Source organism: Phyllosticta capitalensis (genome assembly GCF_038381095.1).
Source record: "Phyllosticta capitalensis strain CBS 128856 chromosome Unknown BKA78scaffold_2, whole genome shotgun sequence".
Taxonomy (NCBI): Eukaryota; Fungi; Ascomycota; class Dothideomycetes; order Botryosphaeriales; family Phyllostictaceae; genus Phyllosticta; species Phyllosticta capitalensis.
Window position 1 is genome coordinate 1,998,459 of NW_027117440.1, and position 22,187 is coordinate 2,020,645.

At 55.0% G+C, this 22,187-nt stretch overlaps 10 protein-coding genes across 10 annotated transcripts; 3 read left to right on the top strand and 7 right to left on the bottom strand.

Annotated features, from left to right (window-relative positions):
• Positions 1 to 2,031: 2,031 nt before the first annotated feature.
• BKA78DRAFT_350004 (ubiquitin 3 binding protein But2 C-terminal domain-containing protein) lies at positions 2,032 to 2,881 on the top strand (the record flags this gene model as incomplete). Its single annotated transcript, XM_066890904.1, has 3 exons — positions 2,032 to 2,257; positions 2,308 to 2,532; positions 2,694 to 2,881. The coding sequence occupies 3 exons, from the start codon at positions 2,032 to 2,034 to the stop codon at positions 2,879 to 2,881; spliced, it is 639 nt and encodes a 212-aa protein (XP_066747935.1).
• Positions 2,882 to 3,469: 588 nt separating this feature from the next.
• BKA78DRAFT_292663 (Alpha/Beta hydrolase protein) lies at positions 3,470 to 4,781 on the top strand (the record flags this gene model as incomplete). Its single annotated transcript, XM_066886083.1, has 4 exons — positions 3,470 to 3,548; positions 3,596 to 3,728; positions 3,783 to 3,928; positions 4,000 to 4,781. The coding sequence occupies 4 exons, from the start codon at positions 3,470 to 3,472 to the stop codon at positions 4,779 to 4,781; spliced, it is 1,140 nt and encodes a 379-aa protein (XP_066747936.1).
• A 130-nt stretch (positions 4,782 to 4,911) lies between these two features.
• BKA78DRAFT_365220 (G protein-coupled glucose receptor regulating Gpa2-domain-containing protein) lies at positions 4,912 to 6,475 on the bottom strand. The gene is made up of 3 exons (XM_066892542.1): positions 6,020 to 6,475; positions 5,845 to 5,963; positions 4,912 to 5,792 (listed from the first exon to the last, which is right to left on the bottom strand). Exons 1-3 carry the CDS (start codon positions 6,192 to 6,194, stop codon positions 5,043 to 5,045), a joined length of 1,044 nt encoding a protein of 347 aa, XP_066747937.1. The 5' UTR covers positions 6,195 to 6,475; the 3' UTR covers positions 4,912 to 5,042.
• A 1,367-nt stretch (positions 6,476 to 7,842) lies between these two features.
• BKA78DRAFT_80171 (uncharacterized protein) lies at positions 7,843 to 9,827 on the top strand. The gene is made up of 2 exons (XM_066893770.1): positions 7,843 to 8,783; positions 8,840 to 9,827. Exons 1-2 carry the CDS (start codon positions 8,000 to 8,002, stop codon positions 9,487 to 9,489), a joined length of 1,434 nt encoding a protein of 477 aa, XP_066747938.1. The 5' UTR covers positions 7,843 to 7,999; the 3' UTR covers positions 9,490 to 9,827.
• A 79-nt stretch (positions 9,828 to 9,906) lies between these two features.
• Positions 9,907 to 11,575, bottom strand: BKA78DRAFT_80223 (concanavalin A-like lectin/glucanase domain-containing protein). The gene is made up of 2 exons (XM_066893772.1): positions 11,048 to 11,575; positions 9,907 to 10,854 (listed from the first exon to the last, which is right to left on the bottom strand). The coding sequence occupies exons 1-2, from the start codon at positions 11,426 to 11,428 to the stop codon at positions 10,165 to 10,167; spliced, it is 1,071 nt and encodes a 356-aa protein (XP_066747939.1). The 5' UTR covers positions 11,429 to 11,575; the 3' UTR covers positions 9,907 to 10,164.
• Positions 11,576 to 11,809: 234 nt separating this feature from the next.
• Positions 11,810 to 13,413, bottom strand: BKA78DRAFT_306261 (uncharacterized protein). Its single transcript, XM_066887762.1, has one exon. It carries the CDS (start codon positions 12,819 to 12,821, stop codon positions 12,321 to 12,323), a length of 501 nt encoding a protein of 166 aa, XP_066747940.1. The 5' UTR covers positions 12,822 to 13,413; the 3' UTR covers positions 11,810 to 12,320.
• Positions 13,414 to 13,892: 479 nt separating this feature from the next.
• BKA78DRAFT_245692 (putative siderochrome-iron transporter) lies at positions 13,893 to 15,852 on the bottom strand (the record flags this gene model as incomplete). The annotated part of the gene is made up of 3 exons (XM_066884147.1): positions 13,893 to 14,827; positions 14,877 to 15,490; positions 15,542 to 15,852. 3 exons carry the CDS (start codon positions 15,850 to 15,852, stop codon positions 13,893 to 13,895), a joined length of 1,860 nt encoding a protein of 619 aa, XP_066747941.1.
• Positions 15,853 to 16,990: 1,138 nt separating this feature from the next.
• On the bottom strand, positions 16,991 to 18,063 carry BKA78DRAFT_246202 (uncharacterized protein; the record flags this gene model as incomplete). Its single annotated transcript, XM_066884191.1, has 2 exons — positions 16,991 to 17,652; positions 17,781 to 18,063. The coding sequence occupies 2 exons, from the start codon at positions 18,061 to 18,063 to the stop codon at positions 16,991 to 16,993; spliced, it is 945 nt and encodes a 314-aa protein (XP_066747942.1).
• On the bottom strand, positions 17,621 to 18,637 carry BKA78DRAFT_80206 (uncharacterized protein). The gene is made up of 2 exons (XM_066893771.1): positions 17,781 to 18,637; positions 17,621 to 17,654 (listed from the first exon to the last, which is right to left on the bottom strand). The coding sequence occupies exon 1, from the start codon at positions 18,526 to 18,528 to the stop codon at positions 18,070 to 18,072; it is 459 nt and encodes a 152-aa protein (XP_066747943.1). The 5' UTR covers positions 18,529 to 18,637; the 3' UTR covers positions 17,621 to 17,654; positions 17,781 to 18,069.
• Positions 18,638 to 18,981: 344 nt separating this feature from the next.
• On the bottom strand, positions 18,982 to 20,874 carry BKA78DRAFT_246239 (amino acid transporter-like protein; the record flags this gene model as incomplete). Its single annotated transcript, XM_066884195.1, has 4 exons — positions 18,982 to 19,618; positions 19,677 to 20,231; positions 20,305 to 20,415; positions 20,447 to 20,874. The coding sequence occupies 4 exons, from the start codon at positions 20,872 to 20,874 to the stop codon at positions 18,982 to 18,984; spliced, it is 1,731 nt and encodes a 576-aa protein (XP_066747944.1).
• Positions 20,875 to 22,187: the final 1,313 nt, after the last annotated feature.

Here is a 22,187-nt window from a genome sequence, read left to right on the forward strand (position 1 = left end):
AGGCTTCAAGGTGGTTGATGGCAAAGAAGTGGAAAAGTACAGTGTCGAGAGTGCACTGAGCGAAAGACAGAATGTTGGCGGTGGAGCTACAGCGGGGGAGGTGAGCTCAGGCTGGACCCGTGGCGAGGAGCCTTGCGGAAAGTTTCCGCTGCTGCAGGTGCCCCGAGGCGCTGTTTGAATGCCTGAAGCTTATCCTGACTCCGCTCTCTCACAATCCATATTAATGCTCGTTCTTCACGCCTCTCATGACCGTCTCGTTCATCCTTCTTAAATGCCGATTGTTGAGAATACGAATGTGGCGACGGCGATGCCACCGTGATGCCACCTAGTGACGGAGATTCGGCCCTGCACCTCTGACGATGTGCTGCAGCTGCTCACCAACCGCGATGTCTCCCGCCTCAACGCCCATCAGCCACGACCGGATGTTTTCCTCTTTGGACTGGTCGCCATCAGGCCCGCCTAAGCTCAAGAGGTATTCTACTCCGCTTACCTGAGCAGATACGGCAGACTGGGGTTGAAGACCACCAGTTTTTGCCCACTTTGACAGCCTGGTCTGCCAAACAAATCATCAGGCTCCACAACACATCCCATCAGCTTACCACAAAGGTCATCGCTCATCCCATCTGCACGTTCTTGACCTCGTGTTCGGCTGTTGTATCCTTGGCTCAACCCCGCGTCCGTGGTCGCAGCCTGTTCCAGGGTTGATCCCATTCATGCAGAACCGCCTCTCGTACCTTTTTCCAACATCTTGTTGTTTTTCCCTCTGGAACTGACCCAAAGTCGCTTGATCTCGCAAGGGTCGGCATGCCCACCCCTTGAGCATGGTCGAGAAGGAAACCCATCCGCGCAGGTCCCGTCTTCGGAAGCTCCAAGGACCGAACTGTCCGCTGTTCAATGTTGACGACCATTCCCTCCCCACCTGTTGCGCGAAGAGCCTGGAAATGTTTCAATAGCCTATGGCATCAGGCCGTTGTTTTGGGCGCCTCAGGATATTTTAAGATGGTCGAAGGCTACTTTTGTGTCGCGCATCAACAATCAATCTCACACCAGAACCAGCAAAAGAAAGGACTGGCGTTCGCTGTGTAACCTTCCACATCAAGGCAATGTATGGATCCCTCCGGAGACGTCAGTATGATCTGCGCGGGACGCTGGCTCCCCGCCGTCATTCACCGGAAAGCCTCATGATGACTTGCACAGCTGCTTGTCTTTCAAGTCGAGGCATAGCAACGCCGTACGGCGATGCTGCAGTATGAGGCTAAGAAATCTCCAGACGTGTGATCATGCTGCAACCTTTATTGGAACCTTAATGTATGCGGCATAGATGGTGCATGAGACCCTCTTTTGTGGGTACTTTACATTTCAAAGTCTCAAGCCGTGTCACTCACGGAACGATATCTTCCATCATTACCACAAGTTTTACACACTATCGGTTCATCTTTACTGCGCCAACCTTCCATGGTTGCATACCTTCCTGCTGCTAAATTAATTCTTTGATTGGGGCGTCTGGGGTAGCGGCGGTAGGTCCCGTGAGGACAAGCGCTGCGCCAGCTCTGAGCTTAGATGAGCGATCCAGAATTGGCATTTGGATAAGGAGGTTGAGGTGGTGAAGGTGAGAGTAAGAATGGCTTGTACTACTGCAGTATTGGGCTTAGGGTGGGCGCTGACAGATGTATACAGCTGGATGGGGGCTACGCTAGCCGAGGGGGAGGCGCTGTTAGTATCTCTCCACTGATCATACCGATGACTAGATTCAGTGGCGCAAAGACACCGCTGCAGTCTAGAGCAAGGCATGATATGAGCATGGTTTGTTCATGGGGAGGCAAGAACCCGGGGGTCGTGGACAAGATAAATAGGGCTCACCCTGGCCTCGTTCCTGGATCGACAGGCTCAACCCATCTGTTTACTCCATCATCCGCAGTTGCCGGTCAAACATCAGAAGTCTCTGATATCCAGTTGACTTTACACCAGTCTTTTTTGACGTCTCACAACCCCAACTCTCGACGAGATACTCTTCATATTCCGAAAATCATCATGGCCATCCTCAAGACTCTTGCTCTTGCAAGCACATTTCTCTTTGCAGCTTCCGCTGCTCCATCATGCTCGAAGAAGGCACGGGACTTGACTTGTCCTGCCAATGGACTTCTCCCCGAGGACCCTAACTCATGGCTCTTCCCTGTTGGCATCTATCCCATCGCCAAGAGCACCCCTGACACCAACTATGGCACTGTCTACAGCCCCAAGATTACGCCAAACGATTGTAAGCGAAGACAGTATTGAGATTTCCGTCCATGTCGCTAACTCTGGCAGTCTGCACAATCTTCAATCTTTACGTCCCCGACACTGCAGCAGGAAAGACATGCACGCTGAAGTTCATGTTCCCTGACCGCAGCCAGCTTGAGTACAGTGACTACACCTTCAATGATGCGAGCGGCAACCCTGCAACTGAAGGTCACTTTACTTTCACTGGTTACGCCTTCGGCACTGGTGCAACCGACGAGACCACTTGGAACAACCAGCCGGCAGCAGGACCCAGTAAGTCAACTCTTCTTTGTCTATCTACACTTGCAAGTTTGTCTTGAGCCTCAGCGAGTACATCCTTTTGAGTTTCCTCTTTCGTCACATTCTGCGTGGTGGAGAGTCAGGCCGCCACGTGCAGCCATTGTGCAACCCAGCGCTTACATGTTGATCTACAGGTCCTCCCTCTCCCCCCGCCACGCTGTCGCCGGGCAATGCGTACATCATCAACGCGGGAGACTGCGGCGTGCAAGCCGGCGCGGGCTCGCTTGAAGTCAGCGGCATGCTCTGCAGCAACGACACGACGTTTGAGTACTTCCAGACCTCTGCGAAGTGCCCGATTGGGTTCTACGTCGAGATTAGCTAGAGCAGAGACGAGATTTTTGAGCGCGCGGCAAAATTTTGAGACAGAAGACGACAAGATTTACTCTTAATGCAATGTCGGTAATCAGCTTGGTGTCATCCAATCATCAAGGGGATGGCTTATATCGCTATCCACACAATACCCTTACCCATAGGTAGCGAAGCGAATCATTGTGAGACAAAGATTGTGCCATGCATTCCCTCGGCTATGAAGTACCTCTGCCCGCACTCTGCTTACAATTCGTTGGTCGAGGGCGCTGTCAGGGTTCCAGATTGGCTTGCTCATGCTGATCCTCAGTGTAACTACCCCACAAGGCCCCCATGTTAAGAGCTCCGCACACCTCCACGCTACCGCCGAACGCCAGTTTGCTTTTTGATCCCTCGAGTGGCCTTTGCTTTTTGTCACCGGTGAAGGTGGGTGTCTCTTGAATCGCAAGAGCATAAGCTTTGAAATTCGTACTACTGCAACACCTCAGCTCCATCCTAGGCTTACAGATAGGCTTACTTCGGTACCTCTCTTTCGCGGCATCTCGTCTCACCAATCCACCAGATCTCAGCCTCGTGGCTTAGAAGCAAGGGAACAGCGGGAAAGATGGGAACAAGACCACAGCAGGAGCTGCAGCTCTCTTTTGGAGAGAAGGTGTCGCTTGCAAAACTATTGATGGTCACATGTGCGTCTATCACACAGAAGACGAAATATTAATCTAATTCTCGACAGTTTTCAAAATCGCTATTGCTACGGTATCAACCATCGGAGCTCCGAGGGAAGCGTACTCTGGAGACCGGCGCCGCAATGCCTATAATGTCTTTTGCCGTACATTTTTCCCGCTGGCCTCTTCGAAGCTAGAACAGTTCGTGACCTTATTGGCAATTTGTGTCTGACTGTACACTGATCTTCTTACCAGGGCGATAGTCCCGGAAACAATCGAGCCTTACACCAAGTGGTGCAAAGAAGCCAAAGTTTCACCTGCAATAGAGATGCTGGCCGACGGCACGTCAGCCTCGTGGATCGGCTCGAAGCAAGCCAAGACGATTCTGCTCTACTTTCACGGTACGGAATGACAGAGTCTAGCAAAAGACTAAGAGGCGCATCCAATCCCAGTGACTAAGTTCTATACACAGGTGGCGGCTACAATCTGCCGCCGGGCGCGGGCCACTTTCAGCTATGCGAAGCTCTCGTTCGCGAGTTCGACAAAAACCACAACGTGGATCCGCACAGCGAGGGCGACTTCGCCGCGCTGAGCCTGCACATGGACCTCGCGCCATTCCACACGTATCCGCGCCAGTTAAGCCAGGCGGTCGCACTGTTCAACCACGTGCGCACGTCGCTAGAAGTGCCGCCTGAGCGCATCTTCATGGCCGGCGACTCAGCCGGCGGCAATCTGGTTCTGCAGCTGCTGAGCCACGTGCTGCACCGGCACCCAGACGAGGCGAGCGTGCCTGCTGCTGTTTGGAACGAGGGAGATTGCTTCAAAGGTGCCATTTTGATTTGCCCCTGGACCGACCCATTCAAGGTAGATTATCCTGCCATGACTAGCGGTGTGAACAGGGACTGTATCGCTCCCGTCGGCCTGAAGAGGTGGGCGATGGCAACGTTGGGAGATGCGCCAACGGATGCGTACATCCTGCCATTATCAGCGCCATCGGGCTGGTGGAAAGGCATCGGGAGCGTCGTGAAGAATGTGCTGCAAGTGGGCGGGCGCGGCGACGTCTTGATTGACAGCCAGGAGATTTTCGCGAAACAGCTCAAGGAGCAGTGGGATGGACAAGGATCGTTTGACGTCTTTGTTGATGATCTGGAGACGCACATTTCTTGCATCAATGACCCTCCACTTGGCGTCAGTCCACAAGAAATTTCGACGCATGTCAAGATCAGGGAATGGGTCAAGGAGAAGATCTTCTAGGTTTTGGCGACACAACGAAGGCTTGGCAATGAAAACATCAATGGGATTCTCCTGGCTATGCCCTAGTCAACAACGAAACTAGTAGGATGACAGGGTTGAAGAAAGAGTATGCCGTGCAAGGGTGTTTAAGCACCTCAACAGGAGGTCTGAGAAGTGAAGAAACAAAAGGGGATATAAGGGTCATGACAATCATAGAGAAAAGAAGTAGGGTCGAGATCCAGCTCGTCCAGCCGAATGACCAGAAAGAATTTTGAAGCCCTCTTATCCCAAGCTCTTCATCCATGCGGCAACGTCTCGCGAATGCTCCTTGTATCCATATGTGATTGCGTTGGCAAAACCAATGTACTGCGTCGAGCACTGCATGACATCAAGCCATTCGTAGTCTTTCCCTGCTGCCTCCATGATGCGGTTGAGGATTCCCGGAATCCACAGGATCAGATAAAGCATGGGGTACGTGTTGAGAAGGAGTATTCGCCAAATGTCGCGCTCAATGCTTCTGCTTTGTTGCCTCCTGTGCTTTATCCGGCGAGCGTGGCTGGTGCTGCTCGAGGTGTTGGTGATGGTGTTGGACAGGTTCGTGCCGAGATGGACGTGTTTGGTGTCCAGTCTATTCGGTGATGGGGGCGGCACCACCGCTAGCTCGTGGTGGAAACTTCGGCCATAATCGTAAGATCCAGTGCTTATGGTCTCTTCGATGTACCTGAAGCGCTTGCGCATGTAGAAGAAAACGTAGGCGTAGATCACGACTGTGATGATTATGATTCCGAACCGCCAGGCGTGGCCTAGGGCATATCGAAGGTATGGCTTTTCCCCTGAGATCCAGCACCAGTTGCCGCTCACTGGCGCAATCTGGTGCATCACAACGGCAGCTGTTGCAGTGGACAGTGGCACTATCCATATCGAGATGCAGATGAGAATCTTCTTGTCAAAAGTGGCATCGAGGATGTAAGACTTCAGCTTAATGGTCAATATCGTGACCACAGCTATTGCCAGAATAGAAAAGTCTGCGGCCTTGAAAGATGTTAGTGGACCATGCTCTTCAGCTGCACCTCATGCTTCATACCTGAACAGAGAGCTGACCGATCCAGCCATTCAATGTGCAACTGTCGCCAGGGACGCGGTCGCCAACGTGCATCATTCGATATATACCCGATACGGTATTGTTTAAAGAATTCAACCACTCTGTTCATTGACCTATTAGCTTGTCCCGTATTGTTGAACGTGGGCAATAGACGTACCTGCAAATGTCAAATTCAGGACAAGAGCATATCGGAATGAGCGCTTTCCGCGTCCCAGAAAAACCCATGAGACTAGAACACAGCTGGTTGCTATGCATGATAAAGAACTTCCAACAAGAGTTGGGATTGCAACCTTGAGGTTGGGTGGAAGCTCGATTCCAGAGGGCGTTGCCATGATGTTGCTGAAGTTCAGAAGTAGCCAAGTACTATCATGAATAAAAACTGGTTGGGCTGGTTGGGAGCACTGCCTGCTTGCCTGAGAGGCCTCATGCCAGCATGTCCCAAGTTCATATACAGCATGTAGGTACTATTCGTCCAGACTTTAAACACGCAGAAGCTGTCCTCACGCGAGCGCGCTTTGAGCCCGGTTTACGCGTTGGACAAGACAGCCCAAGATGATACCGGTCACATTGGATAAATCCTCCAGCCCTCCCTCATCATAAAAATAGTTTCAAGGAGTATGTCGGTTCTGGGGACGCCCTACGTGAAACGGATACGAACATCGTTGGTGGAGCTCACGAGTCAATGGCAGCCGCCAAGTTCGCTTCCCTTGCCTAAAAGAACCTGAGCTTCAACCACGACTCAGTGATTCGCTGGCCCCTTTGCCTTGGACTGAAACCTATCCTCTGCTCTTTCATGTTCTGATAGCAAGAACGAGCTCCGCTTAGCTCGCCCTGGCGTGGTTTCCCCAGGATGAATGTTTGGGTTGGACGCCCAGAACAGTCGACACGACGGAATCCATATCCAGGGACCACCTCAAGTTCCGGTATCGCAACGCTTCATTATACTGGCTATCCAACGATCTTTGGCTGTCGCGATAAAGTGGTTCCTGGTTCGTTCTTTGATGGCTCATAAATCTCGCTTTTGCCCCATCCGCAGGTCGGTAAGTACAGGGACGCATCAGCAAAATGTTGTGAGAAGCCGCCCAAGGCACAATTGTGCAATTGGGGACATGCTCAGTTCAGACCCTCACAGGCTTTGATTGGAGGCCTTTGGCATAGCTTGCCCTTGGAGTGTCGCCGCTCACAGCTGGCGGATTCATAGGGCTTAGCGGAGTGGGTTGGATTGCAAGTGGGCCTGTCGCGACTGTGTGTTCTTTGATCAGAGACGGTGAAATGAAGTGTGATGAGCAAAGGGGCATGAATTTCAAAACAACACGCAATAGCTGGCCGACTTGCCCGTGGTGCGCAGTCTTTTGGTGAGTGGTGTCGGACAGCAGACGGACCCTCGGACCCTCGCACCTCGGACGGGCGGGAGGCGGACGGCAACGACATTTTCTGGTCAGTGCGCGAGGTACTCGCCAAGCCTTGCTTATGTCATCACTGGACTCTGTCTGCCGGCCGCCACTTCCCAACCTCCTCCTCCAACTCTCCTCCTCTACCTCATCACCATCTCCACCTTATCGCCTGTCTTTTCATCACCCGCCATTTCGCTCGCTCCCTGCAACCACTTTCGACTACGACTTCAGCAACAGCAACGCGCCTACACATCGCCTCGCCCTGGTCGGCCTCCCTCGGCGCGCAACCCGATCGCTCAACTCAACCACTGGAGAGGTTCGGAGGGGACATAACTTGGTGGGGAGTGGAAGCATCAGCTCCGGTTTATAGGCGCGCATCACTTTCGGGTGGTGTCGCGTCGTGCTTGTCCGCCAGGCATTCTCTTTGAGAAACCCGATGTTCACAAGCAGGCCATCTTGCTAGTGTCTACTCACCAAACGTGTTTCAACGCACCTTTGGTGAAAGATCTGGGGTCTGTGTGTGTCCACCCTTTGGGTTGGACCCGACTGTGTCTCCGGTTATCGGGAGGTGCCTCGCTGGTGCGGGCGTAAACTGTGTTCTGCGCTAGGGCGGCGAGGACTTTGGGATCGTGAATCAGCGGTGGAATTTTGTTTTTCCTTAACCTTGGACAAGTTTCGTCCCTGCTATCATCAGGCTAGAAATTGCTAATGGTGAGGGTAGATAGCACTTCACCAATCTAACCATGGCAACAATTCATCAGTGTCACCTGGAAGCTGCAAACACACCAGCTGAGTGTTCCCCGACGGCGTCAAAGCCACCGCTTGAGTGTCAGTTGGAGGTTTCGAATGCGCCTGTCATTGCTGAATGGCGTTTCGATGAAGGCGCTCCATCTACGTTTTTTGGATCCAAGCTCGGCAATGCAGGAACCAGAGTCGTTGCCGATATTCGTCTGAACCCATCCCGGTCAACAGCTCTTTTCGACATTCGCGTGCCCGTCGAGCTGAAGGCTTTCGCGCGCACCACCTACCTCCATCTCTTGATCGACCCTGTCAACGTTCAAGCAATCGTCAAAAGCACGTCAATACCCGATGCAGTCCAAAGCCCATTTGTCGGCAACAACACGTCTGGTCACGTTATCGGGCTCGAGTTTGAAATGACGAAACCCATATCGCTCCTTGGTCCCGCCACTGCTAGAGTGCCAAAGAATAAGAAAGCTCGAGGAGCCCTCGAACGTCTCAAATCGCTCGCCCAGGTCGCCAAATTCACTCTCTACATTCCCTCGCAATTTTTGTCCCACAGTCAAACTCAACAACTCTCTGCAGCATTGATTTCAGGGCACAAGTACCACGCGGACTGGCCTGAATTCAAGCGCATGTATGGCGGGAAAGGAGCCGTCTTACTTCAATGGGACTCGCTTGAGACCGCAACCGCTCCCGATGACGCCAGCCCGCCTTCATATGACCAGATTGGACCTGCTCCCCCACTAGCACTGGAAAGTAAATCTTCGCTCAAGAAACCCAGACGCGGTAAGTCACTTTTCACGGGAATCACGGAAGCAAGTATCTCATACAATCTTGCACAGATTTATCACCAGAGGCGGAACCATCGACAAAAAGAGTCAAGTTCGCGCCTGCGAATGCTCCCGGAGACACTGAAGAAGATGAGGATGAAGAGCACAACTGGAAGCGGAGACTCCAAGACGAGATTCGAGCTTTACGAGGAGAAGTCAAAACGTTGCGTGAGGAGGCCAGATCATCCTCTTCCGCTTCACAGGTGCCCAAAGCCGTGTCCTCCGCTGAGCCAACAGCGGCGTCAGTGCCAGCTGCTGCCGACTCAACCCCAGCAACCGAGGAGCCTTCGACTTCACTGCCGAGACCCTTGGAAACCCGCATCGACACACTGGAGGACCGCGTCAACACAGTAAGCGATCAACTTTCTCGTCTGATATCCGACACCGAGAGCGCACGAGCTTCGAACACGCAACAAATAGCCGATCTGAAGAAACATTTCGACGAAAGAGTCAATGCCATCGAGTACATGTTGGACTTCGAGGTCCATGACGCCAGACGAGACGCCGAGCTTGGTTTGGACGAAGCAGAAGACCGGTGGGAAGAGTGGAGGGTCGGCGCCAAGGCAGACTTGGAGAGTTTTGTGGCGGAAGAGATGGCCGAAGTGGAGGAGTCGATCAAGCAGAGTCTGCGGGCCGCGACAGTCTACTTCGATTTTGAATAGATTTCAAGCTCTTTGGACGCTCCCCGTTTCCAATTTCTACGGAGGCTGCTGTGGTTGCTACTTGCCTGTATAGCTTCGAGGTTGGATGCTTACTATCTGTTGCTCTAGGGTGTATAACTGCCCTTACGCGTCGAGACGCTTGCATGTTCCATGCGTCCATTCGGCCGCATGAAGATTCACTCAGACTCTTCAATCGCGTATGCTTCAAGTCCCGAATGTGTCCGGCACTTGACCAACGAAGTCGCCATTGACTAGAGCTCTTCACCGCACACGACTCTGACCGTCTTCCCTCTCAGGCCCTGCGCCAGACGCCAATTATAGGAAAAGAGTCACTCCGGCCGCCAACATCGCACTGGAGCCCGGGCATGGAGTGATGACGTCCTTCAGGCGCGAAGAATATTCTGACTATCAAAACAAACAATCAAACGGCCAACCAAATGTCGTCAACGCCATCTCATGGGAGAAACAGAGCTCATGCATTCAAGAAGCAAGCGTATGCAACGGCCGTGGCCGTAAGAAGAAAGAGAAACGCAAGATGAGCAGCGTTGGAACTGCAAGAAAAGAAACCCAACCTAGCCCAACCCTCTTCGCCTTTTGGTACATTGCAGAAAGACGCATTCCCGCCCGCCCGCACATCATGATCATCCGCTGCCTCGAGCGCCATCGAATGCTTGCTCAGAGAAACGCGGCCATGGCAAAGGCGCCAGCGGCAGCTAGCACACCCGACTGGAGCGTACCAGGAGCAGCCGCACCCGTGTAAATAGCACCCGACGGCGTAGGCGTCGAAGCTCCCGGAGTGGAAACAGGCGTAGAGACGACAGCTCCAGGCGTCGACACAACGGCACCCGCACTCGAACTCGCGATGGCACTGGCGCTGGCAATCGCGCTGGAGCTGGCAGCAGTGCTGTTGCTAGCACACGAACCCACCACGGCAATGCTGTCCGAGCTGCCCGTCGTATCCGTCCAGTTGTACGCGCTGGCGGGATTGTAGTTGGTGATCTCGACCTTCTCGACCGCCATTGTCCACGGCATGCCGGCCGCGGCGCTGTACGTCGTGTTTCCGCCGGCCCACACGCGCGTCCAGTAGCCGTTGGAGCTGTCGCCACCGGCCCAGATGCCCAGCTTGACGCGCATGGGCGTCTGCGGGTAGTTTTTGCCGTCGAGCGCGGCCGACGAGGCCAGCGTGCGCACCACGGTGCCATCGATGATCCAGCTCAGAGAGGTTTCCGTCCATTCGACCGTGTACACGTGCGACGTGTCTTGCGGCGTGCTGACTGTGTGGTACTCCTCGCGGTCGTAGGTCGTCGTGTTGCCCTTGCCGAAGTAGTTGCTTTCGACCTCGGTGTTTTCGCTGCCGAAAAATTCCTGGGTGGCGGCGTTAGATGGGGATGGCGAGGTAAGGGGCAAAACAAAATGAAGGCCCCTCTGCTTATTGTTTTCTTCTCTCTGCCCTAGCAAAAAGACCACCAATGTTCATGAATGCTCCCAGTCCCCACACAGGCTTCTCTCCCAGGGGCCGAACGAGGGAGGGGCCAAGCAAAGGAAGAAGCAGACTTACCCAATCAATCTCGTCATAATCATCACTCTCCAACACGATCGAGCTGATGATACCTTGACCAGGCGCCGACTTCATCGTGACGGCAACCTTGCCGTACCAGATGTAGAAGTCCGTCTGCATGGTGGGCGCATCGCCCTGTTTGGCAATGGTGAACTCGGCGCCGGACGACGTGTAGTCGACGCTGCCGTACGTCATGCTCCAGGACGTGTTTTGGCCGGACGTGAAGTCGGTCGAGAAGGAGGATTTGCACAGTCCTGGGTTCGGTGTGCAGGGGAATTGCGAACTGTTGGTCGGGTTGCAGGTCGCGGCGAGGGCGACGCGGGGGAGGAGGAGGGCCGCTGCGGTGGCCGCCGCAGTCGTCCAGAGAAGTGGTGCGAGCATGTTGTTTGTTTGTTTGTTTGGAATCGATCCAAAATACTGAGTGGTGGGTGTGGAGGGAGAAGGTGTTGATGAAGAGTCCGGTCCTAGGATGGAAGGCCAAAGACGCAAGACGAGGAGTTGTCAAACGACAGCGCAGAGAGAGAAGAGGCGGATGGACAGGAAGAGAAGAGGACGACTGATTTGATATGAAATCGGGGGGCAGCCAAGCCAAGCGTGGCGAGAAGACGGAAGAAGACGAAGGATATCACGCCTTTTTCTCGATCGAAAGAGGCCAACGAGTGTCGCACAGAGAGAATGACCAGATCAAATTCAAGTACCAGGAGCCTACAGCCGCTTTACATAGCAAATTCAAGAAGCAAAACGAAAGAAATTCTACAATGTACCACTGAGACATGCTGCCACGCAGGCGCAGCAAGTGGACGTGTGTTCCTACGTGTGTTCTGGACGTTCGCAGCCGCGGAGGTCGGCGCGCTGACGACGACTGAGGGCCACCGCTTGGTCCCCTCGGACTTTGGTCTGGGGGGACTAGAAACCGTATAGCACTTGCTTGGAGCTGCTAGAAGGCGCAGGTCAGAAACAAGCAGAATGACGAGCGAGCAACAGTGTTGATTTCATTGTTGGTGCTGGGCGGTCTGATGCTCTGCTCCAAGAACCAAACAAACAACCCGATTGTCACAGTTGCCCAGTCATTCTGCTGGTTGGTCAGCCCGCCGCCATCGCAACGACATGTAGTGTGGTGTGGTGGTGGGCAGAGAACAAAGACCGATGCAAATGGTAGAAAATGCTTCGGAGGAATACGGTTGGCCCGCGTCGAGCGAGGAGCTGACGCGGACAGTGGAGACGATACCACCGCCTGGCAATAATTGCGCCGAGAGTGGCTGGAAGGGCGAATTTAGCCTGCCCAGCCTACCTGTCGCTTGACATGTCTATTTGTAGACCCGTACCGCCGCTTTGCTGTCGTGAATTTTTTCCGAAGTGGCGAGGGGAGTGGTTGATGTCCAGATCCATCGTCCGCCAGGGACCAAGGGACGACGACGCAGGTACAGCAACAGCTCGCACATTCCAGGCTCTCTTCGAACAATCTCACAGGCATTCCGCAGGCGCGGTTGAGCCGTGAAGAAACACGCGTTTCAGCTCCACGTCCATTCATATCCGCCCTCCCTTCCCTTCCCCATATTTGCCCTTCCCCATATTCTGCAACGCCCCAAATCCCTGGGACCGAAATCGATTCCGACTCACTATGCGGCGTCATGTCGATGATGCCATGGCTTGCGCCCAGGCTGAACTGCCGTCTGCTTGGTGCCTGGATGACGAAGGGTCGTTCTTCAGCATTTTCCCAGGCACCGTGGCACCAGAAAAGACCCCAAGGAGTTGTCGAGTGCGGGGTGACCATGACCCCCTTGCTTCCCTCCTCTGGTTGAGCCTCACGCCGGCAACGGCAAAGTTTGACTGCTTCCTAACGCTGGAAGTAGTAGACGAACGTAAAATTGAGAATCGTAGTAGCAGCATCGCTCGGTAGGGATCCCGCAACCGTCCGCCCGATTCCATCCTCTGCTCCTGGGAAGCGATGCGACCCAATGCCAGGAATAATGTCTGTCGCCACATGCCAGCGAGCGCCGTCGTCGGCACCTGGACCCGTCTTCCTCCGTCGTCTGTCTGCCCTCCGTCCTGTCCTCGTGTTCGCCACGACGGGGCAGCGGGCAGGATCGCTCTCGCTCCGTCCCGGACGCTGCATGCAGCCACTCGTCCGTCCGCCCGCCCGCTGGCTTCGCTTGGAGCGCCATGTGCAGCTTCGTTTGCTCGCCTGCTCCTCGGACATACGAGAAGCTTGTAGAGAGACTGCTGCTAAGTGCGAAGTCCGAGAGGCGAAACGATGACACCTGGGGGTCGCAAAAGAAACGGCAACTCCAAAGCGGTGCGGGATGCTCGAATGCTCCCTGTAGCTGTGCTCCTGGACTTAGTTGTTTGGCAAGGAAGTCGAGGTACATGTGTACAGGGAGTGGTCAAAAACCTTGCCACCTAAAGACTTGGACGTTTGAGCGAGCATGCAGAAATCACTTTTGAGGATGGGATGACTTTGCATGGATGTAGCAAGCAGAAAAACGCCCTTTTGATCTCCATTGTTTTTGGCACTTTGGCAGTGATTACCAAGAGGTGCGGATATGAACCATCTGCACCACATGCTATGACTTTGTACAAGGAACCAGCAAAACGAAAGGAAGAAGAAAAAGAAAAAGTGGTATCACGAGAAACTACGACCGACCCATCAAACCCAGCCCGACACCGTTCATAACCTTTGTCTAAAATTCCATCCACCATTACGGTCATCATTGATGATACCTCAGGAGCGCTCCAAGGCTTTCCTCAGATTGAGCGTTGTCGTAGTCCAAGTAGCTGTGTTGTAGACAACAAATTGCTAAATTTGGTCCCAAAAACAGCTGCAAGCTTTCTACATGCTCGCACCTTACAACACGTTACCCTTGACCTGCTTCTTGGCGACATTGTAGTCCTTCCAGACAGCAATGGCAGGGAAACCCAGGACAAGAATGGCAGTTGCGGCAATGGCGCCATTGCGCTGGCTCTCGCCCCAAGCGTGGTTGATGGCATTGCGAATCTCGGAGCCGACCGGGTAGGTCTGCTGAGTGGTGTAACCACCCAGGTAGATGGTGTTCCAGTCAGACTTGGCGGAGGCAGGAAGGGCATTGCGGAGAGCCTGGGGGAAAGTGTTGGAGTAGATGGCGGCCGAGACGGCGTAGCCAATGGAACCACCAACAGACGAGGCCAGACCAATGAGCGACAGCATGAGAGGAACGCCATCGTGGTCAGCAGCAGCCATGACCGCCATGTCTTCGCCGATAACGAGAGTGCCACCACCAAACGCAATGAAGATTTGGCACATGACAACGTAGCCAATGCCCTGGTCGGATCCCCGGAAGTGAATCATGAGGCCGGCACCGAGCATCAGAAGAGGCAGACCGAAGCCGAAGCAGGCCCACTTGAAGCGCTTGGTGAGGCGGACGTAGACACCGAAAACGACACCCCAGAAGCAGGAGCCGACGTTGTAGATCTGGCCCATGTAGCCGGCCATGGAGACATTGAGGTTGTAGACGACGATGCAGAAGTTGTAGAAGTAGAGGTCCCAGGAGTAAAAGGAGAAGTAGACGATTGCGGCAAGGCAGCAGGCACCAAGGACGGTGGGCTGCTTGAACAGCTCCCAGCGGATAAAGTGCACACGGGTACACCACTTCTCCCAGGCGGCGAAGACGAAGAAGAGACAGAATCCGATGACGACCATGGCGATGAAGGAGGCGCTGGCGTACTCGGCACGACCGTACTGCTGCAAGCTGAAGGGCAGGAGGAAGAGGATGAAGGCCGCCATGAGGATCAGAGCTCCGACGACTAAAAGGTGGTTAGCAGAAAGGTATCTCGGCAGACGTTGCAACCTTACCATCAAACTCATGAATGTAGTGGACGAGCGACTGCATGGCGGTGCGTCCGCTAGGCTCGCGCTTGTAGACGCCCAACTTGATGGCCTTGTTCTCGTAGTACTTGAAGACGGCTGCGAGGGGAAGGAAGACGAAGGGCTGGACAATGGCAAAGATGCCAAAGCCCCAACGCCATCCGGCAGTGGCGATGACAGACTGACCGGCAAGCGGACCGACAAAGGCCGTCATGATGAAGGGGGTGCTGGCGTAAGCAAACGCAAAGGCACGATTGATCAGACCCGAAGTGTCGGCGATGAAAACATCCAGGATGAGGTAAATGGCATCGTAGCCAATCCAGTACAGCGTGTAGCCCGCAGCGTAACCATTGGGACCGGTGCACGCGGCGCTAACGATGATGCCGAGAATGTAGATGGCCAAGAAGAATACAAGACCTTCAGCACGACCCCAGATGTTGAGGACCTTGGCAATGGGGAGCTTCAAGACACCGCCGATGATGGTTCCCAAGATGCTGGCGGTACTGATTTGGGGGGCACTATTGAAACCAGCGTAGGCGTAGGGGAGAAGAGTGGAGCTGATTGAAGAGTGAAAGGCGAGCATGAAGAAGCAGACCCAAATCCTACGGCGAGTCAGCGCTGGGTCAATTGATTAGCAGTAGGGCAAAGCTCACCAGAGGTAGAGGGCGTAGATGGTCTTCCTGCCCCAGACGAGAGCGGCAGCTTCGGCCTTCTGGACACCCATGTAGGCATCCGCGGTGACCTCGTCGGGGTGCAACTCGATCTCTTTCTCATTGCGGGCTTCGAGGCTTGCCCTCTCGGAGCCGCTGGTGTCGGTGCGGGGAGTAGTCTCGACGTCGAGGGCCTTGGGCTCTTGCTGAACGACACCAGCCTCGGGCGAAGCAGGTTGAGGCTCGTCCGGGCTGGCGATGGCGGCGACATGGCGCGAGTCGCCACGACCTCTGATCTGGTCAAGGACACCCATGATTGCGAGTGTGTTGAGGGACGAAGGTGTTGGAGAGAGAGGAGCCGACTCGGATCAGATAGGGCGGGGCTTGTGCAAAATATATCAACGACGGTCAGGCGAGACGTTGCAAGGCGATGTGAAGCGAAGAATTGGACCGGCGCCGAGAGTGGTCGGAAACGGAAGTGGCCCTCGTGGATTCAATTGGTACGGACGAGAGAGCAGCAAAAAGAGGAAAAGCCGACGTCTCGACTGGTCGCTCATCAGCCGAGTGGAGAGGGAACCGGAGGATGCCAGCCACTGGGCGATATCGGTCGGGGAGCAGAGCCAATTGAGCAGGCGCAAAGGGCACGCCTGGCCGAATCTAATCTGATCTGGGATAAGATGACCGGCGAGCTTTTTTTTTTTCTTTCCTTTTTTCTCCCGTCCATGTCTCGCTTACTCCCTCTACCTCTTCGAGAAGAGGTGCCAGTAGCGGGCACGTTCGAGCTTGAAGGCCGTCATCATCGAGATCCGGCATGTCAACTGTCGCCCAAGAAACGCCAAATGCGAACAAGCTTCAGCCTCATCCAAGGACCTTGGCTCAAGCTACTCGCCAAGGACGGCTCGGCTAGTTGTCTTATCGATCAATCGATTCTGAAAATCAACTCCAATCGCGTCCGACACACATCGTGGTGGCAATCGTGGCGATGGTGACCTGACTGACCGACCGACCGTGGCGTCTCCGGCTGGATCCTGCGTCGTGCCCGCTGAAGTGCGCGCGCTGCGTGGCCCACGGTGCTGCCGAAGACTCCCTGTGCGCCCGCCGGTCCCCTCTTGTCAACCTACCCCATCCGAGCTCACGCCATCATTCGCTGGACGACGTGCCTATTCCAGCATTCGATTCGCGTCCTGCTGACGACGGGCCATCCATCCTTCAACACGCCGCCAAAAGCCTCAAATGCTGCATGCTGCCCTGCGCCGGCCTCTGCCAATGCAACACACCACTGTCCGTCCGGCTTCTCCCGCTGCATCGCACATCTCGACATGCTCGTCCATGGGGCCGTGGATACAATAATGGAAATATCCATGTTGGATGCTTGCTTACGCGCGAACCAACCCTGCGTCGTGGAGCCATCTCCGCTGACAGGAACATTAAACGACTCCGCATCATGAACCCTTACGCCTCGAGCTTCGAGAACCCCTGCTCCGGCGGCTGCAGCCAGTTGCGCTCGTCATACTTCTTCTGGCCCTCAATCACGTGGAACGTGTATATGAAGCGGCTCTTGCCGCTCAGGTTCTTCTCGCTCTTGTGCAGCACGTTGCCGTGGATCAGGACCAGCGTGCCCGCCTTGACCTCGCCCATGGTGTACTCGACATCGCTCTGAATGTCAGTCGTGACATCTGGCGCCTGAATGTCTGGGGGAAATTGAGCCCCGTCATTGTTGTCTACGAAGCCCGTGCCACCCTCGGCCATCCTCACAAACCGCTGCTTCACCGGGCTCGTCTTATGCGTGCCCTTGGCGAAGCTCAAGCACCCATTGTTGACCGTGCAGTCCTCGAGCGCGTACCAAAAGCCCACGGCGCTCGGCGGATTTGTGTAGAGGAACGGCGAGTCCTGATGCGGCGGTACCCGGCCGCCAATCTCTGGCTGTTTGCAAATCACCATGGACTGCAGCACACGGGGATCGTGGAAGCCCAGCGCCTTTGCAATGGCGGCGTTCTTGGCCGAGAGCGAGATGCTACGAAACGGCGGCGAGAGGTGGTGCAGGTAGTGGCCAATCTTGTTGATGGCGCGCTCCTTGGGCTTGGTGAGCTCTCCGGCCTCATTGAAGGCGTCTACTCTCGAAACGTGTGATGTTAGCTCGACGGTAGCACCGGTACCGGCACAAAAAAAACCTTCACTTCGAAAAGGTACCCAATGACACGTCCGTCATTTGTCGCACATGCGCACGCGCGCTCTCACGCACCTTCCTCAAAAAAGAACCGGATCTTGTCCCCGCTGTCGAGGAAGTAATCATCGCCAACATGGTCCTCCTTCTCCCCCGTCGAGAACTTGGTCATCGGATGGTCTGCAATGGAAAAGTCGCGCAGCATCGTTTGCGACTCGCCCAGCAGCGCGGCCGCCTCGTCGGCGCTCAGCGCGTCTGGCAGTATGAGGTATCCATTTTCGTCAAAGAAGGCTCGCTGCTCGGACGTCAGTCCGAGCGTCGCCGGAGCGTCCGCTGGCTTCGGAGATGCCGTTGTCGTCATGGTTCGTCAATCGGCGTCGTATAATTGTATTTTTGGTCTTCCGCTGCTAGGTACGGCAAGGGACGAACGGGCGTGCGGACGAAGGGCAGGTAGGCGCAGCGCAGGGTTTGGCGGGTTGAAACTATTAAGGAGGCCGAGGGACGAGACGGGTTGGAGATGGTGGACGAATGGTGTTGACGTTGATCCAGCTGACGGCGGGCGAGCGAGGTGTGAGAGGCATGATAACTTGCCAGGTGCTGAGGCGAGAGACGGTCGTTTGCTGGCCTGCTGCCCTGGCCCCCGCCGCCGCCGCGCCGTCCGTGAAACAGGGATCGGCCGCCCTCCCTGTCCCATAGGAACCGAGGCTTGGTACATGGCAAAAGTCGTGGCACACGTAGGAGCTTGACCAAGAGAAAGCAACAAGATAGAGGCCGCTGTGGAGCAGTAGAAAGTTTCCATGTTGAAAAAGACGCATATAGGGAGCATTCAAGTGCCTCGCGCACTTGACATTGTTATTCACCAAGTCCTTTGCGTAGAGTTGCAGGGAGCAGTCGTAGCTACGTGTGCCACGACTTTTGCTATCAATCCTCGAACCCAAGCAACGCGCTCCGCTTGCTTCGGCTTCGTGAGGAATCTGCCGGCTCCACCGAAACTGATGCTGATGTGCTGCATGTCACGGATTTTGAATGCTGACTGCTTGGGGAGTTGTGCCTGTTACAGCTCGGATGCCGAAACGATTGGGTCTTTTCACCGGCAGCGCAACCGACGTTAGTCTCGTGGTCTGAGACGAGCGGTTGACAGATGCCAATGATAGAAAGAAGCCGTAGTTCTGGGGAGCAGTCCATTGCGAAATGACTGCCACCGTCTATATGTCTATGTCTATAGTGTTGCTGATGTGTGCGCCTGTAGCTTCAACATGTCTGTACTCTCGCTTCGATCTTACACCTCTCCGCCCTTCCTCCTTCTCGCTTTCTTCCATCCCGCTCCAAAAGAGTGTCCAATATCCTCCCAGATTCCCTTGGGCGGTTGCGTCTCGGCCTCGTGCGCATCGATACGCGGCCGCTCCCAAACAAGATCTGCTTCTTCGGGCTTGACAATGGGGCTGCGCTTCACAACCTTGAAGACAACGTACAGTATGATACACACAAACACCATGGTGTAGTACGTAAAGAACGTGCCGACGTTCCACCAGCCGCCGGGGAGGAAGACCGTGTAGCCGTAGCACGCGACGGTTCCAATCATGAGAGCCAACCCCACCCACGCGACGTACGGCTGGCCCCATCCGCGGTAGGGCAGGTTTGCGCGCGAGTAGCCTTGAGCATGCAGTGCGCGGTAAAAAAAGAGATAGATGATGCACATGAAAATATAATTCATGAGCTGCGAGGCTTGCGTGAGGTTCGCAAGCCATTTCAGGCCTTCGGACGCGCCGCTGCCGACGCTGAGGAACGACAGGAAGGGAAAGATCATGGTGACGGCGAAGGCGTAGATGGGCACGCCCTGTCGCGTTACTTTTGTCAGAATCTTGGGCGCGTGGCCGTCCAGCGCGAGCGCGTAGAGTGTGCGGGTTGCCGCATATCTGCGCTCAGGTGTTAGATGAGGGCGATATGAGGAGTTGCCAGGAGTAGCAGCCTTACACATAGGAATTGCCGGCGGAAAAAATGCTTGTCACCATCAAAGCATTGGTCAAGTCGGGCAGCACTTCAATTGCCATGTTCTGCATCGCAATCACATACGGGCTGGCGCCCGCGTTGCCCGTGTCGCCGTTGTCCAGGAGGCGGTTGAGGGTTGGGTCGTTATATGGCAGAACGATGCCCACGCAGAGAGCACCCAGAATGTAGAAGCAACCGAAGCGCCAGTACACAGTTTTGAAAGCCTCCTTGATCGTCACTCGAGGGTAGATGGCCTCGCCCGAAACCATGGCAATGTACTCGGGTCCCACGATGGTGAAGGAAGCCTGGAAGAATGCGCCCAGGAACCCTTCGAAGCGGCCAAGTGGTCCACTGGTCACGTACGTCGCAAAAGCGCCTGGTTTGGACCAATAGCGAAACCCGTAGGCGTCGTGCGCTGGGTTGCCGCCGACCATGGTAATGAAGGTAAACATGAACAAGATGAAAATGAGCAGGACCTTGCCGGACGCGAGCCAGAATTCGGTTTCGCCGTACCATCGGACCGTGAAGACATTGATCACTCTTTGCGCGGAATTAGCCAAGTTCTTTTAGAGGGTACCTGGGAGTGATCATGGTCAAAAGCAGAAAGACGGACCCGTAGAGCACGATACAAACGGCACAAACGGCAGCCAGCGGGATATTGTCGCTCCAGTACTGCAGGACCAGTATGAGTGCGGAAATCTCAAATGCTGCAGACACTGTCAGTCTACAGTGGACCTTCGATTCAGCCCTGTTACTTGCGGATCAAAATGGCCTCGTATAGGAAAAAATTCCATCCAGCAGTGAAGCCGAGGGCCTCATCTATCCATTTGGACGCCATGCGCACCCACGATCCGCTGACTGGCATGAAGACTGCCATCTCGGCCATGCAACTGTTGACCAGCGCGAGCGCGCAGCTGTACAGGATAAAACCGAGGAGCAAACTGGCGGGACCGCCTTCGACGAGCCCGAATCCAATGCTCACGAAGAGCGCAGTGCCAATTGAACCTCCAATGGCGATCCATTGAATCTGCCGATTGGACAGACTGCGATGCAGATGGTCCACAGCCTGGGTTGTTCCATCTTCTACTGAATCTGTATCGGCCGCAATGTATTGGGGCGTTTCTCGAAGGGTGGCATTTTCAGCGTGTTTGGACGACTTTCGTGTGGCGTCATTCGTGTCCATGGTGGAAGTTTCTCACGCCAAGAGCGCTTTGAAGGTTGACGGTGGAGGTGTAAAGGGCGAGTGCCATATCGGGCACGCAGCTTGGTGCATCAGCCTCAAGACGGGAGAGGTCGTGATAGGCCCATGATGGATTCTCCCAACTCCCAACGCCCTTGGCGCGATAAGGTCGTACACGTAAAGACGCGGGAGAGCGTCCTGGTTGGGCTGTCGCTGCCGTTGGTCGACCGGAACAATTGTCGCCGTTCCGTCTCGGTTGTCCCCGCCACTTCTTCGAATCTCTCTTTTTTTTTGAATCTCGAACTTTCAAAGTCGGTACCGACGGCAACTCCTTGGTCGAACGTTCAACTACCCCATCTTTGGTGCAACATGGCCTGCAGATGTCGAGTAAATGTATGGCTCCGCTGTCTTGGACCTAGCGGCACGTGCATTCCGTCTCTTCGGCCTCGGCTTTTTATCGACGCGCGCTCCGTCTGTACGGCCATCCCCCTGGATTGCTCGTCTTCGGTCTCTGCGATCGCGCGCGAGCAAGAAACACTCGTTTTAAGATAGGACCGCTGGCCTTTTCTACCCCTTGCCGACATCCGGCTCGGCGCATACAGATTCTGCTCCCCCCTGATGTCGCCCTGTCGGTCCCTGATCACTCCCCAGCAACATCAGTCGACATAGCGAGCCATCCCCGATCGCGGTCCGAGCACCAACCACCAACCTCAAACCTCGACGGCAACCTGTACGAACGAGTCGACAATTGCTGACTCCGTGGCTTCGCTTCCGCATCCTGGAGATCAAGTGCGGGCCGGCCCTTGCGCCACCCTGGCTTCACGATTCAACTTCTTTTGCTGGTGGCGCTGGACAAGCCTTTGCCATGCGAAAAGCTTGTCTTCCTGGTCCGCCTCGTCGGGTCCTGCTATGACGTGATGGTGCGGAATATTTCCTTCCTTTGTGCCGCTGTGCTTGGGCCGGCGCGTAGCTCTAGTCTGCATCTGGTCAACATCAGTCGTTGGATTGATTTGCTGCACGGCCATCCAGGCCACCGCCTATGCCACGTTCGACTGGCTTCTGGAGGTTGGGTGCCGTGAGCCGTGACCGCTCGCGTTGACCGGCCGCGGCCACCGAAGAAAAGAGCGAGCAAGAGATTTTGGTAGACGTCCCAGTGCGGAAAATCTCTGGCTTAAGCAAGATTTTGCTGGACCCTCCTGATACCGCCACGCCGCCTCTTCTATCGCGGTCCGATCTCCATACCGAACCTCCACCGATGCCTTCCAGCCCGTGGGAAGTCGCGATGAACGGCGCCCGCACGCGCACTCCATCGCATC